The 19,375-nt window shown below is 33.5% G+C and overlaps 1 protein-coding gene across 1 annotated transcript; it reads right to left on the bottom strand.

The window, feature by feature from the left end:
• Positions 1–16,977: 16,977 nt before the first annotated feature.
• On the bottom strand, positions 16,978–18,439 carry LOC149241802 (xyloglucan endotransglucosylase/hydrolase 2-like). The gene is made up of 4 exons (XM_089367594.1): positions 18,165–18,439; positions 17,942–18,042; positions 17,620–17,813; positions 16,978–17,512 (listed from the first exon to the last, which is right to left on the bottom strand). The coding sequence occupies exons 1-4, from the start codon at positions 18,331–18,333 to the stop codon at positions 17,080–17,082; spliced, it is 897 nt and encodes a 298-aa protein (XP_089223720.1). The 5' UTR covers positions 18,334–18,439; the 3' UTR covers positions 16,978–17,079.
• Between the last annotated feature and the right edge of the window lie 936 nt (positions 18,440–19,375).

A 19,375-nucleotide genomic window follows, 5' to 3' on the forward strand; every position in this document is an offset into this window, starting at 1 on the left:
ATTCTTATGTTGATTATATATGTGCTTGGTATTTAATTTTTTAATTAAATATTTGTTAATATTCTTTTTTTTAATGTTTTTAAAATGATCTTAAATTAAAAAAAAAAAAAAGAATCCTACATTCACTTTGTAATCAAAGATGTAGGCATCTAAGTTTAAGTAAAAAGAATTAATGTAAATGAATATTCTTGTTTTAATGTATTTATGGTTTTTTTAAAGGATTTAAATTTAATTAGGGAATAATTTTTTGTATTCTATGAAAATGAGTAAGAATATTTTCTTTTATTTTTTTATTTTCTTATATTATTTGATAAATAATTATTTTTCTATATAATTAATTATTTAATTTTTTTTAATGTTTTTAAAATGATCTTAAATTAAAAAAAATCCTACATTCACTTTGTAATCAGATATGTAGGCATTTAAGTTTAAGTAAAAAGAATTAATGTAAATGAATATTCTTGTTTTAATGTATTTAGGTTTTTTTTGGAGAGGATTTAAATTTAATTAGGGGATAATTTTTTGTATTCTATGAAATTTATCCCCTAATTAAATTTAAATCCTCTCCAAAAAAACCCTAAATACATTAAAACAAGAATATTCATTTACATTAATCCTTTTTACTTAAACTTAAATGCCTACATCTTTGATTACAAAGTGAATGTAGGATTCTTTTCTTAATTTAAGATCATTTTACAAACATTTGAAAAAAAAACATTAACAAATATTTAATACAAGAATATTCATTTACATTAATTCTTTTTACTTGAACTTAAATGCCTACATCTTTGATTACAAAGTGAATGTAGGATTTTTTTTAATTTAAGATCATTTTAAAAACATTTAAAAAAAAACATTAAAAAATATTTAATTAAAAAATGAAATATCATGCACATATATAATCAACCTAAGAACTATTAAAATTTATCTCTTAATTGAATTATTCTTAACCCTAATTAATCACAGTAAGAATCTTAGTCATATATTCAACTAACCGACTCCAAGATTTACCTCATCTATCATTATATATATCATTGTTTTTCCTTGCCCTACTACACACCAATCTTCTCAAGAATTTGGCCTGAAGATGGACTCACATAGAAGTCTGAATCGTTGGATTTAAAACTCTGAACAGGTTATTCCACAGTCCTTTAAATTTGACTCACCTGTATGGATTCTCTCTTTAAAAAAAAATATTGGTTGTAAAATATTAAACCTATATTTTGGATCAATCATGTTAAAGAAAATACAATAATAAAAAACTTAAAAGAATCACGCACTATCTTTCCTCTATCATCGTTAATCACTTTTCTTTCTCACTTCGCTTGGATCCTTGGCTAAGATACATAATATTTATATTATATAAATTTCACATATGTATATATAAAAGTATTCTCATTTTTTAATTTATTAAAACCTCCATTTAATCTCTATGAGAATATTGTTAGTAGTTGTGAGGATGGAGGGTTTAGATATACCTCAAAAGTAATTATAACATTTTTTCTCTTAGATTTAATTAAAAAATGTTATAAAATTAAATTAAAATAAAGTATTTGTAAAATATTTTGATTTTGAAATAAGTTATGGTTTTTGGGCATGTGGTATTGATAAGCCATGGTATTGGCTCATGGTATTGTAACAGAATAATTAAAAGCCTAGATCCATAACATAATAATCAAAAGTCTAGATGGCCCATGGTATTATAATTTTCTTCCCTCCTCTCCCTCTCTATGTTTCTCTTGTGGGTATTGGCCCATGGTATTGTAAAAAACCTACTTAAAAGTTAATAATATCCATGGTAAATATTCATGATTAAAAATATTGTCATATTGTAAATATTAAGTTTTTATTGGCTTATTAATTAAATTTATAGATGGAACACATCTATATTAATTATTAGAAATATATTGATTACAATTGAGCTGACATTACAAATGTTTACTTACATTACATATACGCATGTTCCCTGGGAAATATTACATAAAATATAATATTACAATATTATATGTTACCTAATATTTATAACCACCCCGACCTAATAAATATTGGCCAGGGGTGGGGGGAAATACTAATTAAAATGTAATATTATTAAATTTTACTTAATATTTGACATCACACCCCAACCTAAATATTATAGTTGAGTTTGTTTACGTTTAAATTACAAATATAAAGAAAAATTACAATAAGAAGTGGACCCGTTGAGGGGAAATATTTGGTAAAATGTAATATTATAATATTATATTTTATCTAATATAACTTAGTAAAAAGTGGATGGAGGTAGGCAAAAATATTAGATAAAATGTAATAATTACATTTTTCCTAATATTTCCCCACCTCTGCATACAAATGCCTAGTGCCAACATATCCATAAAAAGAAATGCCTAGTGCAACATATCCATAAAAATCCACCATTTTTTTTATACAACTATTTATGTATCTAAATATAAGGGTTTTGAGCAATGGCTTTCCCAGATACATCTTGTGTTATGTTCCATTTATTTATCTTCTTCTTGTTCATATTTTTTTCATCGATCTATTGGATTCCACTGCTTGAAAGTAGAAGTATATTTTTATCCTATGCTTTAGTGCATTGCATGAGCTTGTGAATATACAAGATTTTCTACATGGTATCAGAGCTGAAGAACAATATACTAAAGGAGATTTCAAAGTTTTGAGTTTCGGGTTATAGGTGAAATTAAAATTTGCAATACATACTTCAGATGGAGTTCTACAGTTTGCGACTTGAGTATGCCTTGGAAGGCAGCTCAAATTTTATATCCTAGAGGGACAGAATGGAGGTTGTGCTAGAAGATAATGGATTGAAGGAATTCGTTGATCAAGAAATTCCTAAGCCAACAACATTGGATGCACAAAATTTGGCCAAATGGAAGAAGTGTGTGGCGAAGGTGAGGTGGATAATCCTTGAGGGAGTTCGAGACCACATTGTCTCGAGTATCCATGGAAAGGAAACTTCGTATGCTATGTGGAAAGCATTGACAAACTTGTATCAGAACAATAGTGACCAAAGGAAATTGGCATTGAAGGAAAAACTTCAAAAAATCAAAATGGAGAAAGGCGAGACTATTCCAAAATACTTGACCAAGTTCACTCAATGTCGTGATGAACTTGGAAGTGTTGGAATCACGGTTGCCAAGGATGATATGGTGAGTCTTTCTCTTCTAGGACTCCCAAAGAGTTGGCATAGTTATCAGGACTCTGTCAATGGTCGGGAGAAGCTGTCAGATTGGGAATGACTATGGTTAGATTTGATGCAGGAGGATATCAGGAGGAATGCTAGGGATGACACTTCATCAAATACTGATGATGAAGAGAACTGTGCCTTCGCAATTAAGGCGAAGAAGGGGAAGGGAAAGCTTCCCATTCGAAATTGGATTCTTATCATGGAGGTAAGAAGAAATACATGATGAAAGTTAAGTGCTTTCATTGTCATGAGCTGGGCCATTTTGCTACAAATTGTCCACTCAAGAATTCCAAGAAGAAGTCCTCAGGAGGAGCGGTGGGTGAGGCTTTGGCCTCTCAATTCAAATTGGAATTTTTCCTCATTGCATGCATGGTGTCATCAATGATGGGAAGTGTATGGTACTTAGATAGTGGAGCTTCATTCCACATGACTGGTGACAAAGAGTTATTCAGTGACCTAGAGGAGAAAGATATCTAGATGCATATCAAGATGGGTGATGACGGGAAGTATAATGTTACTAGATTGGGCACGATTACTTTTCAGAGGGAGAATGGGGCTCCACTCACCTTGAAGAATGTTATGTATGTGCCTGGGCTAAAGAATAACTTGGTATCTATTGTCATGCTTGAGGATAGAGGCTATGATGTGATCTTCTCGAAAGGAAAGGCGTTCCTTCGAAACATAGCCACAGGTCAAGTAAAGAAGATAGGGATTCGGGTGAAGAATCTCTATAAGCTAGAGGTAGAGGAGTGTGTTTCTTTGAGCACAAAAGAAAAAGGGGTGCAGAGCCGAGACATTGGTGAGTTGTGGTATAGGCAATTGGGCCACTTGCATCATAGGTCTTTGAAGATATTGCAACAGATCTCTACCGGTCTTCCCAAAGGTACACTTGAGAAATTTGATACATGTAAGGGGTGTAATTTGGGAAAATACACCAAGTCTTCCTTTCACGATAGAGATAGTCGAGTAGAGACTATTATAGAGCGACTCCATTCAGATGTGTGTGGACAATTCTCAACAGTATCCACGACCAAACACAAGTATTATGTTATATTTTTTTATGACTATTCTTGTAAATGCTGGATATTTTTCATGCAAAAAAAGGATTAAACCTTCACAAAGTTTTGTGAGTTTAAAGCATTGGTGGATAAAGAGTCGATAAAGAACGTTAAATCTCTATGGAGTGATAATGGATGTGAGTTTATATCAAATGAGTTTAAGAACTTTTGTGCAACAGAAGGGATTAAAAGGGATTTGATAGCACCCCATAACCCTCAGCAGAATGGGGTGGCCAAGAGGAAGAGAATAAGCATAGTAAGGTCAGTAAGGGTGATGTTACATGATCAGGGCCTACAACTACATTTGTGGGCTAAGGCATGCAACACAATGGTTTATGTTCAGAACTGTAGCCCACATCGGATACTTGAGATGAAGACACTAGAGGAGGCTTATTCCAGTAAGAGACCATATTTTGGTCACTTCAGGATTTTTGGGTCATCGGTATATTGCTTTGTGACCAAAGATGCACAAAAGAATATTGAGCCAACGATAGAGTTTGGGATATTTGTGAGGTCCAATGATACACCTCACAACTATTAGGTGTACTTTCTGACCAACAAGATGACAGTGGTTCGTAGGGATGTCAGATTCGATGAGAAGAAGACCATGCAAGTTTCACTTGAGTGGGATCTTGAGCTATATACGGATGAGGATATTTTAGCTCCTAAGGTTGAGGAGCCTCAGATTGATGTGGAGCAGCCACATGCAGAGGATCCAAAAGTGAAGACATCCACTCAGGCATAGTCTTCCAGAGAGGGAAGAAAGTGCACTAGAGAGGCTAACAAATTGTTGGATTATGCATGGGAGAATGTTGGAGCACCCACTTCTTAGCACTGGCAGAGGAGGTCACCTGGGAGGTACACTGGATACATGGCTCTTATGGGCGAATGTGTTGTGACAGAGCCATCTTCCTTTAGGGAAGTAGTACAATAGCCGATTTGGGTTGATGCCATGGTGGAGGATTATTACTCCATAGTCAGTAACAGTGTTTGGGATGTGGTCTTGAGATAGGAGGACAAGTTAGTGGTGAGCTCCTGTTGGCTTTACAAGGTAAAACAAGATGCAGATGGTAGTGAGGAAAAGCATAAGGCTAGATTTTTGGCTTGTGGCTTTTCACAAGTAGAGGGGATTGACTATGGTGAGACATTTTCTCCTGTTGCAAGGTACTCGTCGATCATATCTATATTGGCACTATCAGCATAGATGGGTTGGAAGATACATCAAATGGATATGAAGACAACCTTCCTTAATGTCATGATTGAGGAAGAGGTGTACATAGAGTAGCCTGAAGGTTTTGAGACTTTTGACCATGAGTCACATGTGTGTCAGCTCAAGAAATCGTTGTATGGGTTGAAGAAAGCACCCCGTGCTTGGTACACCAGGATAGATAGCTACTTCACCAAGCTGGGCTTCACGAAGAGTGAAGCAGGTGAGAACTTGTACCACATAGTGGTGGAAGGAAAACTATTGATAATTGTACTATATGTTGATGATCTCATACTAACAGTGATGATCAACTGATCAAATCTTCCAAGGAGGACCTTTCAAGAGAGTTTGAGATGAAGGACATGGGGCTCAAGTAATACTTTCTTAGCATGGAGGTATGACAGGGTGATGGGGAGTTGTTTGTGTCTTAGGGCAAGTATGCCAATGAGACACTCAAGAGATCTTGCATGGAGAGTAGTAAACCCATGGAGACTCCTCTAGCAGGTAACTGGATGAAGGAGGATGGGACTTCAGAGGAAGTAGTGGAAGCTACTATTTACAGGAAGCTTGTGGGTTCACTCATGTACTTGGTGAACACATGACCGAATATGTGCTATGCAGTTAACCGACTTAGTCAAGTGATGGTTAGGCCTACCAAACTATATTGGAAGGCAGAAAAGCATGTGTTGAGATACCTCAAGGGAACTTGTCAGTATGGATAATGTTACAGACGGACAGAGGGAGTGAAGCTTCAAGGCTTCACTAATTCAGATTGGATAGGGAGTCCAACCAACCGGAAGAGCACATCAGGAGGTATCTTTAGTATTGGGTTAGTGATAGTTTCTTTTTATGGCAGGAAACAGAGATCAATTGCACTCAGTTTGGCATAGGAAGAGTACATGGTTGCGAGTCAGGAATCATGTGAGGCCATCTAGATGAGAAAGATCTTGGTTGGTTTGTTTGGTCAGCAGATGGATCCAACTATGATTTATTGCAATAATCAGAGTTGTATCAAACTATCTGAAAATCCATTTTTTCATAATAGGTCCAAGCAAATTGATGTCTGTTATCATCACCTTAGAGATTGTGTATTGAGGCATGTCATGTTATTAGAGTACATTCCCGTAGAGGAGAAAGATTCTGACATTTTGATAAAGGCATTGTCAAGATGTAAATTTGAGTTTCATAGAGATAGGATCGAGGTAGATGATAATCCTTTCTTGTTGAGAGGGAGTGTTGAGAAATGGCAACAAGAAATTCCAGTTTAATTTGTCCTTGAATTAAACTCAGAATTAAAATCAAATTCTATTCTCATAGCAACTTGTTAATAGTTAATTAAGTTTAATTAACTTAATTATCTTTTTAATTTCGAGTTGGAAGTCTTTCTGAAGTCATGTATATGTTCTCCCTAAGTTTAAGGGGTCCAGGATGAGTTTAATTGTGAGTTGTAATTAGATAACTTAGTTTACTGAGTTATGTTCAGTTAAATTAGTTCCAAACTGTTTGTAAAACTAATAGAGAGTTAAAATTCAGTTGGTGAACTAGTGCATCCACAAGTGTCACTCTAGTTAACTAAATATTCCCCCATCATAAACTCATGCATGTCAATTTTGAGAAAGACCCAGCTGAGACTAGAGTGCAGGGATGATGTACTATCAGTTGTATGATTTATTGAGTTATATAGATCATGCGTGTAATCAGAGAAGGACCTATGTTTTGATTGTGCAGTTTTGGAAGCATGAATCCCTTTAAATACAATTTATTCATCCTGGGAATTGAGCAAGAGATTAGGGACTTCGAGAGCTGCATATTTGGCTAAGTGTTGGCCAAGAGCTAACTTGTGAGCTGAGAGAGTTGAGCATATCTGTGCAGAATTGTTCTAGTGAGAACAAGCTTTGTATCTTCACTCATGTTTATGATATATGCAATATAGATAGTGGGGTTTTGAGCAGTGGCTTTCCCCAAATACATCTTGTGTTCTATTCCATTGATTTATCTTCTTCTTGTTCATATTGTTTTCATCGATCTATTGGCTTCTGCTGGTTGAAAGAAGAAGTAGATTCTTGTCTTGTGCTTTAGTACATTGCATGAGCTTGTGAATCTACAGGATTTTCTACAAATATTCTCATAATGATTATAAAAAAAATGCTTTTTTTTAAATAATAAATAGATTCACTGCCCTAAAAAATGCCTATAACACTAGGATTATACATTGTTCATAGTTCAGGCTTATGATTTCAACAAATTCCTACTAAATTTCACTAAAAATTGACACAAAAACAGTTCCAGAAAAAGCCAAAACATAGAGGATTTAGACTCTTCTATGCTTTGAATTTTCCCCCCTCAATCCAATAATATATTTTTTGGCAATATCATGTTTTTTTGTTACTTCAAACGGTTTTTTGAATGAATAAACGGATTGAACACCCTGGGAAATTTCTATAGAACTCAAAGTATATAGATTTCACAGTTCAAACTTATGCTTCCAACAAATTGTTTTCATACATGGAGAAAAACTAACTAGAAAATGTGCCTAAGAAAAATCAAAATATAGAAGAATTACACTGGAGCTTTAAAAAATGGGGCAATTTAACTCCTCTAAAAGAAAAATCAACAGAATTGGGTAATATTTTTTTTTCCAAATTATGTTTTTTTATTGTTTAAAATGCATCAGTGCCCTAAATATCTCATATAACACTTACATAATATAGATTTCATAGTTTAAACTTATGATTCCGATGAATTTTACAATCACCCTTCCCACATTTACCCAATTTCACCGGTTTGCTATGGTAAACATGAGACAAAGAGTTACTATGACATGACTCGACTTCCTAGCTCCAGTTAAGGAAGTAGGGCATACAACTGACTACCGAGAGACAACTCATAACATCCCTAAGGGCTACAAGGCACTCAGAGGCCAAAGAAGCACCCTAGGTGACCAAACCCTGTGTCTGTAACGAATAAAATATATAAATAATATAAATATAATGTAAATGATAATAATCATAATTAATTATTAGTTAAGTAGTAATTAGGTTGAAGAGGCATGTCTAAATGAGACATAACTCTTCATGAAGAGACATTTGCTTGGTATATAAGCAAGCCTCTCGTTCTCATTTGAAAATCATTCTCATTCTTATTCATTTTATTTAATATGATATTTATATCCTAAATGGATATCTTGACATTCCAAGTCTTTTGGAGTACTTGATTTATAGAAGGAACTTTGTTCACTTCATTTGGTATCAGAGCCAGATTTGGCTGATCACCAGGCCTTTGGCTATCAACCTATCATCAACCTTGTTGCTGTCATAATTGAAGCGTTTCGCCACACATTGGGAGATTCTCCATTTTTTAAGTCTTTGGCCATTTGCTACTATTTAAAAAATAAAAATAAAACAATAAAGAATAAAGAAGAAGGGTATATAAAAAAAAATAGGAAAGGAAATAATATATTCTGAAAAACAAACAAAAAAAGTGAAATATATATATATATATATATATATATATATATATATATATATATATATATATATATATATATATATATATATATATATATATATATATATCTATATATATATATATATAAAGGTTTTACATTATTGATAAAAAGTGCATAATAAAGATAAGCGGGAACCTTTTCAAGTATATTTAAGACTTTTTACGTGGAGAAGCCCGTGGTTTTAGAAACCAATGGTAATTGCCCGTGGTTTTAGAAACCAGTGGTAAGTTTTACATTTTACGTGGAGAACATTAACCGAGGTTTTAGAAACAACCCATGGTATTTTAGAAACCAATGGTAATTGCCCATGGTTTTAGAAACCAGTGGTAAGTTTTACATTTTATGTGGAGAACATTAACCGAGGTTTTAGAAACAACCAATGGTAATTGCCCATGGTATTTTGAAAGTAAAAAGATATTTTGATAACATTGGAGAAAAAATGTGTGATCTAAATAATTTTAATCGTTCAAATCTAAAGATTGTGACCGTACCAAGACTGAGTCACGTCTCATCCAAATTTTCCAAGAAAAAAAATATTATTATAATTATAAAAAGGGATACTATATAAGCCTTATATAGTTACATATAAAAGGAAAAGCCGGTCTCAAAAAAGTATATATAAGTTTTATATAATTATAATTTTATAATATATATAAATTAAAATTATATAATATATATAATTTATAATTATATATATTAAAAAAAATTATTATTATATAAAAATTTTATTAAAAGAGTGAAAAAAAAGAAGAAGAGAATATTTGATATATATATATATCTATATCTATATATATATATATATATTAGATTTTTATAAGAGAGAAGTCGAAATATATTTTATAGATTAAAAGAATATATAAAAAAAAAGGAGAAATTATATAAAAAGAGAATAAAAAAAAAGGAGAGAGAATATATCATATAAAAATTAAAAAATAAATAGAAAAAAAAAATTGTTGAAAAAAAAAAGATAAAAGAAGTGAAGAAAAAAAAAATATGGAATCCATGAGTAAGGAACAAAGACAATTAATCACAAGAGATATAGAACAATTAATTACAATAATTGAGCGACAGATTGAGAAGAGAAAGAGAATGGATTCCTTCTTCGATTCTCTACATCCATCATCACTTCCACAGAATGATGTTATCCAGTGTACCGAGAAAGTGCAGCTAAAAGATCAAGAGAATGACAAAATAGCCAAAATTCAACAAAGCAAGGAAGTGTTAGAATGCGAACATAAAAATCTTGTGGATATACATTACAAAGAAATAATGGAAAAGGACGAAGAAATTTCTCGTCTCAAGGACCACGTCGAAAAATTACTGGCACAAGTGAAGAAGACTAAAGTCTCAAAGAAAGAACTCAAGCAGCATTTATCAGAACAAGAAGAGGAAAATTTACGTTTAAAGAACCTTAATAAAAATTTATTAGAACAAATCAGAGATCTAAAAGATGAAAAACTTAAAATTCAAAACACTGAAAATAAGGTTGATGAATCAAAAACCAAAGAACTTTTACGTCTGAGAAATCATAATCAAAGTCTGCTCAATCAAACTAAGAAACTTAAGGAGGATAAGAAAGCATTAAAAGATAAGTTGGAACAAGTCACTCAAGAAGAAGTATCGAAATCTCCAGTCACAACAGTTCAAGTTGAAAATAAGGGAACGAATACCGATCTAGTGAATATGACAACTCAAGAAGACAAGTCAGTTGAAGAAACGACACATGTAGATGTTGCAGTTCAGAGAATGGACATCCTAAGTAAATGTTTCATAACCAATTCAACAACATCTTCGCCAGAAGAAAATCTAAAAACTTTATATTGGCATCCAAATCATGAGAACAGATGAATCAACCATGCTACATATTTGAACCAGTCAGAACTGAAACAATAAATTGATGTTCCAAAGAAGAGTAATGTAACCTCAACCCAGTGCTACGAGGACAAATCGTTACAAAATTGCAGTGATCAAAATGCTATACCGAATATTAATCTGGGATGGTCTGATCCCTTCTTAGTGCGACAACTTTGTTTGTCACTAAGAAGATCATATCAACTTGTATCGACGAGGATGACTATTCCGAGAGAGAAAGACGTTCGAAGCCAAAAAAGAGATCAAGCCTTTTTTCATCGACAAGCTTTGAGGACAAAGCTTTTTGAGGAAGGAGGCTATGTAACGAATAAAATATATAAATAATATAAATATAATGTAAATGATAATAATCATAATTAATTATTAGTTAAGTAGTAATTAAGTTGAAGAGGCATGTCTAAATGAGACATAACTCTTCATGAAGAGACACTTGCTTGGTATATAAGCAAGCCTCTCGTTCTCATTTGAAAATCATTCTCATTCTTATTCATTTTATTTAATGTAATATTTATATCCTAAATGGATATCTTGACATTCCAAGTCTTTTGGAGTAATTGATTTATAGAAGGAACTTTGTTCGCCTTGGGGCTCCCTTTCACTTGCCTAGGCTCCCAACTGCACCCTTAACACTGCCTGCATGAGGTTGAAGGCCTCCAACTGCACCCACAAGCCTTGCTCCAAGAAGTTATGACATAAACTGCTCAGTTCAGTTCCTACAGTCTTGAGATGTGAGCCACAATTCCAGGCCAGCCTCCAGACCCCTGCCCATAACTGCCTGAGACTTCTCAAAATGATAGATGACATAATGACAATGCTAAAGATACAAACTTTAACAAGAAATTGACCTATCTAAGCCTAACCATGACAATCATTTCGTCAGACATATAATGAACATGTAAGCTACTGATCATGAACACATATCTGATCATAAGATTCTAAGACTTATTTGATAATCTGCAATAACACTTTTAGTCCATGCATTCATAAACCATTAAATAGCTTATCAAAACATTTAAAGAGCAATATATATAACACATCATATAACCAACATATAGCCAACAAATAAACGACATAGAGACCATGGAAAATTAGCCATAATATCACCAACATAATTGCTACAAATGCTCATAAATCACAATAAGGAAATGTCTCATATTAACATATGAAAATACCAACCAAGTCAGGGACTTCCACATACCACCCAATCATAGATTGGGCTGACCCAAATTCTTTTTTAGCTAATCACCGCCATACCATATTCCAAGCATGAATTTGAGATCTCATGGAATAAACCAAACAAAACCATGTCAGGGTTTCCAAAGGTAAAACCACATCAATCCTCAACCATAGTGATTCCACCTCCACAGTCAGACATCACTAATCACAAACCAGATCAGTCTCCATCCAAGTTGTCAAAGGCTTTAGGAAATAATAACTCAACCCATAACCTTCCAGGGCTCGAGAGTGTTTGTCCAAACCTAGGATCCAAGACTAGTAACTCAACCAAAGTTGTTCTAGGGCTTCTAGAGCATTTGTTCCAACCCAAAACCATAAGGAATTATGAGCATCAATCATAAACTAATCAAGTGGAAAATCCCACAACACCATGGATATCCACAAAATGACATGGCAATGCTAAAACCACTATCAATCCAGACAAATATCCATGCCAATGACAACACATAACCATAAAATCACATGCATATACCATGCATCCATAAATCAACAAGGAAATCACACATGCAACTTGTTACCGATCAAGCAATATAGCTATAGTTGTTGATCCACTTGTTCCCTTGCCCTTTCGTGCTTTCCTTTGCATTCTTTCACCAAATCCAATGTATGTCAAAGTGCTCCAAGGATGCTTCAAGAATACTCTAAGTGTGCAAGAGTATGAGAGAATGAGAGAATAGAAGAGAGCTCTAAAACTGAAGTGACAAAAAGTTGTGAACTGATCCTCATAAGCCTTTTTACAATTGAGGCCTTTGATTTCTTCATTTTCCTTCATTTTTCCTTCAATTTCCCTCTCATGCAAATATGTGACCCTTCATCTCCCTTTTCTCCTATTTTGCTTTATTTTCATAAATAAATGTAAATTAATGCCACTTTGCATTTACCAAATTTTATAGCCATTTATTAAGCACTAGTGATAACCTTCACTATTTTTTACCCAACATTCATCTTGGAATACATGTCCCATGACCTTGGTCTTATTTTTATTTTCATCAGAGATCAACCAGGGGCTGTTACAAATTCCTACTAAAGTTCAATAAAAATTTACTAAGAAAATATGCCACAAAAAATGCCAAACCATAGAAGACTTAGGCTACAACTCAAAGTAAGGCACCATCTAAATGTATTTAATGCCGTGAAAAGATCTTGTAGCTCTTGGATTATACAAATTTCATAGATCCAACTTGTGATTCTAACAAATAAATATTGGATTTTGAGAAAAATTGACTAGAAAATATATCCATAAAAATAATGAAACATAAATATTTTAAGACAATCATATGTTTTGGTTTATTTCACCATGATTTGGTAATAATTTTTTTCGGCAAAATCATGTTTTTTTTTTTTTTTCGAATGCATAAATGGATTCAATACCATGACTTTTTTTTTATAAATCTAGGATTATACACATTTCATAGTTCAAATTTGTGAATCCAACATATCCCTACCCAATTTTGGATAAATTGGTATTAAACTATGCTCGAAAGAAAAATTCAAAACATGGATGATTTAATCTAAAATTGAAAGAAGTGTATAATCTAACTCTTCTACACATTACTTTTTTCACAGGAATCTGACAATAAATTTTCCATAGTTTTTTGTTGTTTAAAATGCATCTTTGAATATATAAATCATATTAGCACCTTGGAATATCGTACCACTTTGATTATATAGATTTGATAGTTTAGAGTTGTGATTCCAACAAAACCTTGCCAAATTTCAATAAAAATTGATTGGAAAATATGGCTAGGAAAAAACCAAAATGTAAAAGATTTAAGTTTTACAACTAAAATCAAAACTCAATCTAACATTTTTTTACATTTTATCTTTCTTCACTATGAAACATAGAAAACACAATATGATTAGAGTGTGTGTCTAGTTACTGACATATTCATTCCCAAAGAATCGAAATAAGATGGGAGCATGTATAAAGATATTTACATTATTTTAGTTATAAAATAAATAACATCTTAATAATAATAAAAACTTCATTTTTAATAATTATACAAGAAATAGTAAGTTTCCAAAGAATAAACAAGGCTAAAATGCATAGGACCTGGGAGCCACTACTAAGTGGGGAGTTTACCAAATATTTGAAATTACATAATAACACTACTCTTTTGCAACCTCCTTTACAAAACAACGACATGATTAGACTAAAAAATATCCCAACAATACAAAAAGAACAATCTTAAAGGGGGTGATTCACTATTTCAAGCCTAAGGTAGGAAATGCAAGGCACATTCAAGAGATTTCTTTTGACCAATCACACCTTTGTAGCAAGGCCATAGGAAAGCATTAGCTACACAAACACCTAGAGTTTTTAGTTGACTTCAATCAACCACACGCTACTTAATCTCCTAATCCATGATATATCCTCATAAATATTCACCCATTGTAAATCAACAATAGGGTGGAAATCATGTCTCTAATGAAGAAGAGAGTACAACCTCTAATAATCATATTCGACTAAGCGTTGCCCAATGACCCACTCTCAATCATGTCAAAAGTGGACACACATGTCTATATTCATTGTGAAGCATTCATCTTAAGTAGGATTGGTAATATCCACATTAATATTCCAATATGCATAAGACATGGCAAACCCACAAGGGATTGATTATTGGTCCACCTAAGAGTGGGCACTAACATCCCACAAATCTCTCTAGTAAAAAAAGTATTTTTATTTGGTCATCACCCCTAAAAATAAGGAATTCTTACAATAGGCATGCCTTGCACCTTCCAACTCCAAACTTGTCTTCTTCTCAATCCTTTCCTATAACTAGCTAACTTATGCCACCACACCAAGCCAAGTAACTTCCTCCATGCTACCCATTACTTCTTATAGTAAAAGGACCTAAGATGTGAAAGCCATAAAGAGATGAAATTCTATAAAACAATCCAATGATCCCTTGATCTTGCTTCCTTGCACCTTCCAACTCCAAACTTGTCTTCTTCACAATCCTTTCCTACAACTACCTAACTTATGCCACCAAACCAAGCCAAGTAACTTCATCCATGATACCCAATACTTCTTATAGTAAAAGGACCTAAAATGTGAAAGTCATAAAGAGATGAAATTATATAAAACAATCCAATGATCCCTTGATCTTGCTTATATGCCACGCTGTAAGAAGATGATGCCTTACCAAGGAGAGTATCCCTCCAACCATTAGTCCTTGTATTTGGTAGTTAAGATGTTACCTTAAGTTACAATATATATTTACCCTAACCTCCCTCATCCTTTGGTATAATGAAAACATCAAATGTACCACAGGGAGGCTTGAATCCCCACTATATTGGTGCACAAGTATGAAAAAAATAAGTGACTCAAATCTTTGAAATTGATCCCTATTTTCAAGTCAACAAGATACATAATAAATATGCAAAGTTTGAAGAGCCTTTCTCATAGTAGTCAAGTTTCAAGCAAATTAAATGTATTTGTACTATGAAAAAAAGAGTTTAAATTGTAGATACCCTAAATACCAATCCCACGAAAAAAGGATCCCAGGCATTTTGACTATTACACATGGACAAATAAAAATTCAAGTACCAGGAATCAAAAAAAAGCTCATCAATATTTACGAACTAAGAACCAATTTTATGATCACTAATGTTAGCCTTGAATGCTAGCAAAACATGGAAAAGCAATTTCTACTACTAGATAGTGGCTCTTGTTCAACATTCACAAAAATACTCAACAATCTCTAGCGAGTAACTCATATTCAACATTCACAAAAATACCTAATAAAACATGGACGAACAATCTCTACAACACGTTTAACATTCATAAAAATAAACATACACAAAATTATTATTCGCTATCTCAAAATATTGTAGAAATGAAATTCATCGAACATACCTTTTACCAACAAACATGATCCAATAAAAAGCCTTGGGCATAGTTATATTTAATAATTAAAAATTAAACACAAACTATATCTTTCAATATATTATATTTCAACTTAATATTTTTTAAATTGGTGGTTCTTTTACAACGAAAAATAATATTTATTTTTAAGGCTATATCAACTCTTATCTTCAAATCAAAATATAAAATGATGCCCGATGCCTCTGTTAGAGCATTCATATTGTGAAGGAATCTCATCTCGTTTGCTGGCTTTCGAATTCCAGTACTTAACTTAGACAGCTTTTGATTCGGAAGTCCTCAGACATCGATTACTTAATTTAGTGACATACTTAATTGAGTGACCACGGTGGTTTTCCAGCTCTTGGTATTGTTAAGTTTAAACTACTACAGTTATACAAATTAAATTAAATAGTGATAGTAAATTATAATATTTTTGTGTTATTTGTAAAATTGAGAATTTTTAAAGTCATCTGTAAAGTTGATAATTTGTAAAGTGAGTGGAGATCAAAAATGGAAAAAGCTAAGAATCTGTAATCCACCATAGAAATAGAGATAAAAATTGGGAAAGACAGTTTAGAAACCCTTAATGATGTCAAGTAAGAAAAATATTCTCATACCATTAAATATAAACCAACCATAATAATTTATTTTCTAAAAACTGAAATTAAAAGAATAAAATTTAAAAATTCTAAGATCACTATTCCTAAATATACCACACACGAATACCAGCACAAATATCCCAAAATATACCGCTTTCCAGCACTTCATTATTGTAAAGTACTTTTAGATTACCACAACGCCTATCCGATTAACAAGTTTTGTTTGATTCCAGTACCTCATTATTGTAAATACTTTCAGTCCGTTCAAGCAACAGGATATAGAAATAAAGTTCATTGGTTCCAGAGGTGGATTCTTTCATGTACTGAGTAAGTAATATATATCCTTATATAGACGATATCATAAAGTTAAGGGTCTCAAATGATGGAACAATTCTATATTAAAATGAATTTAATTTATATTTGCAATCTTATGGCTCCATGTTCGGAACTTATTTGAGGGAGAATGAATTGAGGAATGAAATAATGAATTGGTTATGATGATACAGTATCCCTACAGCTATGATGATATTCAACTGAAATTTTGTCTAGTGCATTCTGGAGGAAAGCCATTTGGAAACCTCTTAGAATCAGTGCAGTAATTGTAAGTCATGTAATTCCTTTGAACCCAACGAAGCCTTTCCTTTTGCTGCTGCGATTGCTGTTGTTGTTCAGTGGAAACTAAACTTTGTGTGCCTACATTAGCACGCCGTCTTTGCGTAGACGAAATAAGGCTGCAGGAGGAAGCGTTCTTCCTGGTTTTACATGACTCAACTTTGAAATTGCGATAAGTTGCGACGAAGGGAGCTTTACTCCAATCAGTCTTTACAAGACCACCTCTGGTAGCCCAATCGTCTGCATTCCAAAGGCTCGAGTAAACTTTCATCGCCTGACTGTTGGGATAAGGAACACCCAAGTCCTTACTGTTGGGGAACACTCTGATCGGAGTACTGTCCACTAAGAATCTGCAGAGGCATGGGATAACGAATCCTAGATGTTAGAAAGTTACACGATTAATTATGAGAGAAACTAGATACACTATTAATAATGAATTTGGATGACTACGTCTTACGTTATTTGTTGTGCGTCCCAAAAAAGAGAATAGGTATGGAAAGCTGCAGTAGGGTCGAACCACAAGTAAAATTGTTGCTCTTTTTTGCCCTGTCCTTGAGAATAGATATTGGTATGCAAAATATAGGGATCGCCAGAAAGGTTTCCCAGGAATTCAAAGTCTATTTCGTCATGGTTTGGACCTTGAGACGAAAGCTGCACATGGGACACTACTGTTAAATCCGAATACTAGGTTACATCTTGAAATAAATCAACATGAAAATACCCCTTTGATCCTAGACAGTAAGTTAAATTGCAGGGAAAATTGAATTTGTTAGACTTACGTAGAACGTAGTGACAGTGCCAGCAGAATTTCCAGGTACCAGCTTTATTTGCAACTCAAATTTTCCGAACAGGTACTCTTTCTTGGATTGGAACGACGAACCTGAGAGTTGATCAACGTGAAATAAAATAAAATTGAATAACATCTCCTCTACTTTCTCAAAGAAAATTAACGTACCATATCCAATTGTAGCGAAGAAGGTGATTATTGAATTGTAGACTTACCTGATGTCTTGTCGAGAGAAAGCTGCATTTGGCGTCCATTGTCAAGTATTTTAGCATGATCGCTTCCCCATGGGATATCAAAGTCATTGTAGAAATTGGCTGAAACGCATGAAAATAAGAATATCACTCCAACCACTGCATAGGGGACAGTGATGCAATATTTCGCCATCGTCAAAACAACAGGTCGATGAAATTCTAATTATGAGTAGATGAGAGGAATAGCATGCACGGAAAGGTGTTGTTCAGATGAGGAGCTGGGATTTGGGGTGTGATTTAAATAGATTTATAGATTAGGGGTGTTAATCTCACGAGAGAAGGAAGGAGGAGGCCTGGTCATCGATAAGGAACTATCTAAGAAGGAAGGACGCAGCATGGTCAATTTGTATGCGTTGGATTGTGTAGATCGCCATGTGCATCCAGAAATGAATGTGATGTTGTTGTAATCAGGAGCCATTGCCAGCTTGTCTCATTATGATAAACAAATTTTTATATTGATTGGAGATGGGATTCTTCCGATTGCAACGTAAGTTGAATGCTTTCCAGCCCACGTCGCATCCTTCCTCGCACAAAGATGTTGCCAGCACCCGAGTGCAGTATAATTACACATATCAAGGGACGCGTTAGCTTTATTTATACATATCAGAATCTATGGACGCGGTGGGAAAAACCTTAAATAATCCATTGACGTAGGTGAATCTAGAACCGATCGAAGCCTTGCCAGGAGGCTACCACCATTAGCCCAGGCAAACGCCCTTGTCGGCGATGTAGTAGTCTACTCGGAGTCAACGAGGTGTAATAAAGACGAAAGAGGCCAAGGGAGAATAAACCCTAATTTTAAGTGAACTGTCAAAAGCAAGTTTATTAAATGGATCACGAATGCCAGTTGTGGCAGAGATTGGAAAGTGGATCACTCGATATCACTACTCTGCACGATTTATTTTGTTTCTAATATATATATAGACCTATCCTGTTTTTAATATATATATATATATATATGGACCTATCTTGTTTTTAACTTTTTAAAAGTTTCATGGTGATCATATTATTTTTTTGAAGGGTAGTTATCTTTAGATTTACAGGTGCCATTGCCTTTTCTAGTGGAAGGGAATGGAATAGATCATAATAAAAATTCAATGTATTATAATAAAAAAAAGGAAATGAGAGGTGCTATTATAAGATTTTGAAAGAGGAATCTAAATACTTGGAGAATA

Source organism: Pinus tabuliformis, chromosome 8, assembly GCF_031772625.1.
Source record: "Pinus tabuliformis cultivar Carrire ecotype Pingquan chromosome 8, CPIR1, whole genome shotgun sequence".
In the NCBI taxonomy this organism is placed as follows: Eukaryota; Viridiplantae; Streptophyta; class Pinopsida; order Pinales; family Pinaceae; genus Pinus; species Pinus tabuliformis.

Coding starts and splice junctions, on each gene's coding strand:
- LOC149241802 (XM_089367594.1), bottom strand. CDS start 18,333: ATGGCGAAATATTGCATCACTGTCCCCTATGCAGTGGTTGGAGTGATA. Junction 17,814..17,941: donor GCACTGTCACTACGTTCTAC/GTAAGTCTAACA, acceptor TCCCATGTGCAG/CTTTCGTCTCAAGGTCCAAA. Junction 17,513..17,619: donor TGGGACGCACAACAAATAAC/GTAAGACGTAGT, acceptor ATGCCTCTGCAG/ATTCTTAGTGGACAGTACTC.